At 29.8% G+C, this 9046-nt stretch overlaps 1 protein-coding gene across 1 annotated transcript in view; it reads left to right on the forward strand.

Moving 5' to 3' along the window:
• Nucleotides 1-9046, forward strand: part of serp (chitin deacetylase-like protein serp) — an 87805-nt gene that overhangs the window by 43530 nt on the left and 35229 nt on the right. The window contains exons 3-4 of the mRNA XM_067052008.1: nucleotides 5406-5555; nucleotides 5632-5731. Of these exons, the coding sequence (XP_066908109.1) occupies nucleotides 5406-5555; nucleotides 5632-5731 (250 nt within the window). The remainder of the gene's footprint in view (nucleotides 1-5405; nucleotides 5556-5631; nucleotides 5732-9046) is intronic.

Below are 9046 nucleotides of genomic sequence, written 5' to 3' on the forward strand. Positions count from 1 at the left end.
AACCCCTTCTAATGCCATATGACAAACTTTAAATTTGGTTCTATCAAAAGTTTGTGTTGCTCTTAAATAAACACTAGCTGAGATAAGAACAATACAATTTAGGATTTAATGTTAACTGTTTGAAAGGATACAGCATATCAAAATCCATGACTGACCTGGCCTGGATGAAATGATATGGAGTTATCCAAAATCAAACTCAGATTAATATTACAACAGGAGATTCTTATATATAAGGGGTATTCATGATGTTGTGTTAAATGTAAAATGTTTTGCCATGTTAAATGTTATAAGTATAGCATAAAATCATTCTTGGGATTTGAAATATTTATTCTGTAATAATTTAATATTGAACAAATAGTTAGGAGCAGAATGTAATTTTTTTTTTTTTAATTATTTATTTAATGTAATTTACAACTGTACAAAATAATACAAGAGGTAAATATGTAGTATGATTCATATACACTTGAAAATCTTGGGAAGGAACCACCCATTGGTGGTACTTCAAACATTAATTTAAATTAAAAGGTCCCGTGGCCATCTTCTTTTCAGACGCCTCGGAGTAGTTTTTATCTTTGATAGATTTATTTATTGATAGATATTACAATCTGCCACACAGTTGTGGGCAATAGGTGATTTTGATGAATGATCTCATTATAACTTGAGGGAGGATAGTGGGAATTTCTTTGTTTTCAATGTCATCGAAATAAAAAAATAAAAAATTCCTACAAAAACAAAAGCCGGCGTTCTTAAGAAAAGGTCGGCGAACTTTAGAATTGAATAACGGAATAACTTTTTCTACGTAACAAATCGGAAAAGGTATAAAAAATAAATAAATAAAAAAAAAACAGCTGAGAATCAGATTAAAGTTCAATCAGCTGACACATGACGTCAAGACATTATATGGCACGTCATCATATTGCGTAATAGTAAATGACTTTTAGCCACGCTATTTTCTGAGGTGGTTAATGCCTAGTGCAGCGTGACCAGGAAAGGAAGAGTAAGAGATTAAGAAATAGATAATCTGTGATCTTTTCACAAAACCAACCGAGTATGATTAATTTTATAAATATGGATTAAAAGATAGCTCTTAATGGTATAGTACAAGAGCCCAAGACGAGAAAAAACGCAGTTATTTCACCACAATTACTGATTACTATGATGAAAAATATGTATAATTACTAGCCAAACTTGATGAGTCTGTCAAGTATAGGTAGGGGAATAAAAAATGGCGGCTGTTTCAAAACCTTAAAAAACATTAAATTTTCATCAAATCTTAAATACAACTAACAACACTAGAAAACCTAACATAATTTAAAGTAGAGTAAATTTTTTAAACTATAGGCACTAATAGAAATATTTACGATCAATAATTTTCGAGATATAGCTCAGTAAATTGCATTATTTCATAAAGAATCCACTAAAAAATCAGTAGTTAGTGAATTCATTTTGAGAAATCTATATCTCAAAAATTATTCGTCGTATAGATGTTTATTAGCACTCAAATTAAAGCTAGTCTAATGTACTATAAAGTAGTTTATAACCTTTACCTTCGTAGGGTTAGTAGTTTTCATGATATTTGCTAAAATAGATTGATTTATCGTTTTTTGGACAATATGTTTGATATATAAAAACATTTATTTCAAAAACCATAAGAAGTACATATGTCTGTCAACACTCAAATTAAAGCTAGTCTAATGTACTATAAAGTAGTTTATGACGTTTATCTTCACAGGAGAAGTGGTTTTCACGATATTCGTCAAATTAAATTAACAAAATGTCGATTTTTTTTTGTTCAGAAAAAAATTTTTATTTATGAAAAAATACATCTCAGGAAGCATAAGACGTACCGATGCCTGCTAGAACTCAAATTAAAGTCAGTTGGATGTACTATAAAGTAGTCTACGATGTTTATATTCGTAGGAGTAGTAGTTTTTGTGATGTCATGTAAAATAAATTCACAAAATGTTTATTTCTAGTTGTTTTGATAGAATCTTTGAAAATATGAAATAAAAACTACTACTCCTACGAAAATAAATGTAAAAAAATATCTTTTTATGACTCCCTAGTTATTAAAAAGGCAGTTTTTTAATTTCACGTTTTACGTTCAATAGTTCCCGAGATATAGCATTTTAAATTGAAATATTTCATAAAGCATGCACTGAAAAATCAGTAGTTAGTGAATTTATTTTGAGAAATCTATACCTCAAAAGATTTTTAACGTACTGATACCTGCTAGCACTCAAATAAAAGCCAGTTAAATTTATTATAAAATAGTTTATGGTTTTTATCTTCGTAGAAGTAGTTGTTTTTATGATATTGTCGAAAATAAATTCACAAAATGTAATTTTTAGTTGTTCAGATAGAATATTTGAAAATATCATAAACTGTACTACTCCTACCAAGATAAATGTAAAAAACTATATCTTTTTATATCTTCCTAATAATTAGTTTTTTTTTTAATTTCACCTAAGTAGGAGTAGTATTTTTTATGATATTTTCAAAACTGTTATCCGAACAAATAGAAATTAACAATTTGTGAATTTATTTTGAAAAATATCATAAAAGTTACGACTTAAAATTTTTTTCATCATGGCTCTCGTATTTGTGCTGGTGGTGCTATCTGCTTTTACGGTTATTCGAAAGTTCACTATGCTAAACTCCTAATTAGTCTCGTAGCTAATCTAAAGTACTCATTTCGGAAGTATACTATAAATATAAATAACAGTCTTGTTATTGTTAAAGCTAATATATTTCTCGTGATATTTATTTATGAACCCTTTATGTGGTCATTTCTAATATACAGGAGGGAGAGTGTCATCACAGAGGTATCCCTATTCTCGAATCGAACCTGTGCTAAAGTTACTAATGTGGGTCGTACGTAGCTCAGTTGGTTAGGCCTAAGTCTATCGTTCTGAGATCTGCGGGCGACGCTGGTTCGAATCCGGCCTGGGGTGTTGACTTATTTCATTAAGTAGCGGTCCCACAAAATAAAAAAACTTGACCCCCCAACATGTCTAGAATAGGTTGGTCATCTGTAGATAACCAGGCAAACATTACACTCGCTGTGGCTTGCCCTAAAAAAAAAAGGTTGCTTATATGACGCCTCAACTACTACCTTATGAATCTATATTTTGTGCCCCTCAAAAACCTCTCTAAAGTGAGTTTGAGGGTTGAAAATTTGTAGGTTAATCCTTTGCAATCCGCACGTTTCGGATGTTATCAATAACTAGACGCTACTTTTTCGCGGAAACTCACACCCTGGAATCTTAATGATATATAGTATAAGTTCAGAACCAAGTAAGGCATTGTAATGAAATTATTTGCATTTGTGGGTATTAAAGAAAACAAAATTCCAAAAAAAAAATTATATCTTATAATTTTCAACAGTGTTGCCATTTTTATAGTAAAAACAAAATAATAATAGTAAAATGAAAGAAAAGACAATTATATGGTTTGTAAAATCCTAATGGTAAATCACGAAATCACAACACTGTCTTTAATATTTTACTCTTCAATACGATGTAAGTTCTTGTGAATTTTTTTTCTAAGTTTTTCGAATTTCTTTATTATCTTATCAAGTTTCCTTATATCATTGAACCATACTCGTGTGCCTTCGTTATACTAATTCTACATATTGCTCAACGGATTAGAGAAGTGTATAGTCCGTCGTGAATTTATCATAAATCTCGATATTTTTATCTGTTTTTTTGCCTTTTTTAATAGAAAAATCCTGGAAAACATGCGTTTCTTAAAAAATTGCGGTGGAAGAAGCTCGTTCTCTTAAACCTTCATGTCCCCTCAAGGAGACAATCGATGACATGCTAGAGTTACGTTGTCCTCAACCGTACCAGCAATGGAAATGGTTAATAAGGTTAGTGTAAGATAAGAGCCCGGGTGGATCGCAAACCACAGATAGGAGTTCCAAGAGCCTTGGAACGGACCGCGGGAGGATCAGTTACAAATATTGTTTTAATAAATTATTTTTAAAACTTATTTATTTATTATCTTTTTTAATATTCTGAGTGCTAGTTGGAAGATTTTGACACGTAACGGCACAATAAAATCGCACATTTAAGCAACCTAATTTTCCCATATTTTCCCAGGGGAACCTTTTTAATTCAAGGATGAGCACTTGGTTCAATTTTCGGTTTAGTTAAGAATTCTTCTATTTCAAAAGAGTATCAAAATGCTGTACCAATTTTATAGTAAAACACCAATATATTAAAAAAAAATAAAACAAAAAATAGTGTATTCATTCAAAAATGTTTTAATTATTGTGTTTAGAAAACAAATTTTAATATTGTTTCTATATAATAAATTTGAACGAATAATTCAGTTGATGCATACTCAAACGAATTTTCGAAAATATTGACCCAAAGTTAGAAACATATTGGAGGTTAATATGAAAAGGATCGATAGATATACATATAGATGTGTATTTATTTACAAAAAATGGATCAATTTAAATAATAAAAACGCGAAAAAAATGTACTAATATTCTCCTGTCGAAGCCTATGTATAATTTTAACTAAAACACAATAAATAACTGCTTCAAAAATAATGCTTTTAACAAATCAATAATTTAAAACATCAATATGGTATTATTTTTTAAAGAAACAAAACAATAATATCAAACTGTACTATGCCATTTATCTCTTACATGTTAACCTAACAGCTCTTTCCATTGTTGCCCGTCGTACGTAGTTGCTGCGAGCTATCCAATTAGAGCCTTTTAATAAACTGAGTACTTGTTATGGAGAGCAGGTCCGCTGCCCAAAATATTTTATTATAATTTCATTATACTTGTTACAAAGATGTTTAGTAGTACGGTAGCCGCGGGGTAAAGCGCGTGGTACCTAACTCCAAGGACCCGAGTTCGAATCTGGCTTAGCAGAAAATTGTTTTCTGTTACATTGTAGGCGTGAGTCAACTCCTCTGGGTTATGGAGCCCTCCTGGGGTTCACCCAGACTCTTAGATTGGGTACCCTTAAATGGGTAAAAATCTGGCAGTCGAGCGTGATTCTGACCAAATCACCTCCTTGCACTACCGTTGGTTTAGTGATTTTAATACTCTTTTTAATACTTGAGACAGGTATCTTCCTTTTCTTCGGATTTACAGAGGGAGGAGTTATCGATATTATCATGCATCCATGGTTTTACACTTAATTAAACAATTTCGCTTTACACCAGGAAATCGGCCTCATCGGATCAAATCGAAATTACCATTTAAATATGGCGTTTCTGTTTCTACCACACATAAGCCTGTGCACAAAGCCACTTTTACTCAACTTTGGAATATTTTTTTATGCCACATAATTTTCCTAAACATGTACAATAAAATAAAATTGATAGTGCATACATGTTAGATTTACTTTATAATACATTTTGAATCTTATTCTTTCTAGGGTTTGCAAGCTATTAGGTGTCCCGCTGGTCTCTACTTCGACATAGAGAAACAGACTTGCGACTGGAAGGACGCGGTCAACAACTGCAAGCTGAAGAATAAGGAGAGGAAAGCCAAACCTCTTCTGTACACTGAGGAACCACTCTGTCAAGTAAGGACTCACTGATATCCTAATGTTTTAAGATAAGAGCCTAATATCATTTTGAACTATTTGATCCTTCGTTCAGGATGGCTTCTTGGCTTGTGGAGACGGCGCCTGTATAGAACGAGGACTCTTCTGTAACGGAGAGAAGGACTGCACAGACGGGTCTGATGAGAACACATGTGGTGAGTACTCATTGTATAATAATATTAAAATAAAAACCTCATGCATTTTGCAAATTCAAATTTTAACTACACTTTCTTCTATGTTACTTAACTGACTGATACATTGTTTGGATTTGCATAACTAACAATTCAGATTTGATTTGACTATTTCCGACATTGAGTTTTGACATAACGGAACAACATGTAAATTTGTCGCTCTTTGTGTAGTCTGAAGGGTATATCAACTACTTTTTATCAAATTTTATTCTATTTTCCTTACGGGCACGTTAGAGTATTTTTCTAGCCACATATCTCCGCTAGACAAACTCGTTTTGGATTGTATAATAGATAATAATGAATCCATAAACAAAAATTATAATAATGTCGGTAGGCCTACTAAAATTGATCCAATAAGTGAATTCATGTTAACAAAAAAATGTTATATATACGTTTAAAAGAGATTAATTTAAAACTTCGAAAAAAAATTACTAAATTACAAAAATTATATACTAACAATATTGATAAAACTAATGTTATTTATAAATTAAATTGTAATTTTTTTTTAATTCTATGACTGTATATATATTTAAATACATATAGGAAAAACCAAACAAAACAAAAAAAAAAGAATTATACTATACCAGAGTAATTAAAGTAAAAAAAAATACAATTTTTCGTGAGGTTTATCTACCTATATTATCAATTTCAATCATAATTCTGACTTCAAAAACCCCTAAAATGATAACAAAAGTAGATAATGAACACAAACATAAACTAACAGAATCAATTAATATTACCAAAAATTTAAATAATACTTTAAAGTGATATAAATTGTATAAACATACATTATGCGAATATTATTGACAAACCAAAATTCTAGAGTAATGTAAATTCAATTTTTAACCTAAATAATTTAAATTATACATTATGAAATTATAATTAATAATATCATTTATCAGAATAAAATTATAACCAAAGCCATGTTGATAACCCTTTCATAACCTACTCTGCATTGGATGATTGTTTATATATTATAATTAGTGTAATATTCTTGCCTTTAAATTTAAAAAATCTACAACACCATAATCATTGTTTTTCCATTAGGATTAATAACAAAACGAAATGAGATAATTTTTGATGACTTTCTTTTCGTAAACAACCGTTCTATTCTCTTATCTCTTATTATTCCTATTATCACTGCTTAAAATAATGGGAATATATTTAGTTATTGATTATTGAAGTCATTGATAAGTAGTGCAGTAGCTATAATTATGACAGGTGAATAAATTATCTTGATTCGATCACAATCGGGGTTTATGTACTATAACGGACATTGCACACACGAATTGTCTTGATACCGTTACTATAGTTACTGACAGATCTTTTCGATAAGATGATGATATCGATACCATTTAGATTTCTCAAGATTGTAATCTAACGATCAATCTCACAATTAAAGAAAGTATCGAGTTTTTGAAAAATATTACATAGTACAATTTTTACATTCCTCGATTAGGCATGGAAAATTATAACGTCGAATTTTCAGAATCCAAATTTCAGTAGATTTTTACGTTGAATTTTTAAAATGAATTTGTATTTATCAGCATTTATAGTACGTACCACCATTTCGCGAACGGATTAGCCGATTGATTCAGTTGTATTTTTATTTACATATACATGGAATATATAGTATGGGAAAGTATTTGTAGTAGTTCTGGTCATTCTGCCTCAACTCGACACAGTTTTGAACCTGTTGTGAATGTTTCTTGATAAAGGAACGTGTATCAAATAAATACACCAATATCTTGTGTTGTATTTCTAAAAACTAACTTGATAATATTTGATAAAACCCTTTCCAATGGAATCAGGAGGCTGCGAAAATAAAATCATTCACGTCTGGTTTATGTCTATTTTTATGAAAACGTAATAATAAAGATGTCATTAAAATAAACTTAAACCAGGAATATTAAAAATATACGTAGCTGTAATAATTAATAATGATGAAGAGTTTAATTTATGAGAGTGGTATTTTTTTAATAATGAAGGCACTTTTAAAGATTAAATTTGAAAATTTTACACAATCTACTTTCTGAGAAAATTAAAAGTTTTTTAATATTAAGAAATGTACACGTATCGTAATATCAGATGTCATATGAAAAAATATGGAATATATTGTATAATAACACCTATTCCATATCTAGCTAAATTAGGGAAAAGCTTCTGCATCGATTCCAAAACTTGTTCACTTTTTTTTTTAAACATTTATAAGGACTTAACAGATTTGTGATTCAAAAAAGAGAGGTCATATCTCAGTAAAGTTTCATATTTCTCAAATATATACCAATAGAACAACATTACAATTTTTGAAGAAAATCTGAGATGTAATATTCAAAACTGTGTTAAAAGAATAAGAAAATGTTCATATTAATTTGAAGTCAGAACTTAATCATTCGTTAACAATTAAACAATTCTTGATTTAAAAAATATATATTTGATGTATATGCTAGTGGGAGAAGGTAGCTCAAAAATAAGGCAATGGACTAATAACTCCAAGGATCCGGCTGAGGCAAATTATCTATAGCCGTTGAATCAGCCCTGTGGGTTTTAGAGCCCTCTAAGGTCCACCCAGGCTCATAAATTAGGTATCCTTAACTGGGTAAATTGGATTCTGACCAAATCACCTCCATGCTCAACCGTTGTTAGTAACAGTACTTCCTCTCAAAGTAATGCACCCCTGTCCCTTCATGGGTTTTAATTATATATATATGAAAATAAAATCATTCACGTCTGGTTTATGTCTATTTTTATGAAAACGTAATAATAAAGATGTCATTAAAATAAACTTAAACCAGGAATATTAAAAATATACGTAGCTGTAATAATTAATAATGATGAAGAGTTTAATTTATGAGAGTGGTATTTTTTTAATAATGAAGGCACTTTTAAAGATTAAATTTGAAAATTTTACACAATCTACTTTCTGAGAAAATTAAAAGTTTTTTAATATTAAGAAATGTACACGTATCGTAATATCAGATGTCATATGAAAAAATATGGAATATATTGTATAATAACACCTATTCCATATCTAGCTAAATTAGGGAAAAGCTTCTGCATCGATTCCAAAACTTGTTCACTTTTTTTTTTAAACATTTATAAGGACTTAACAGATTTGTGATTCAAAAAAGAGAGGTCATATCTCAGTAAAGTTTCATATTTCTCAAATATATACCAATAGAACAACATTACAATTTTTGAAGAAAATCTGAGATGTAATATTCAAAACTGTGTTAAAAGAATAAGAAAATGTTCATATTAATTTGAAGTCAGAACTTA

This window comes from Halyomorpha halys, unplaced genomic scaffold (assembly GCF_000696795.3).
Source record: "Halyomorpha halys isolate HHAL.00 unplaced genomic scaffold, Hhal_1.1 Scaffold630.1, whole genome shotgun sequence".
NCBI lineage: Eukaryota > Metazoa > Arthropoda > Insecta > Hemiptera > Pentatomidae > Halyomorpha > Halyomorpha halys.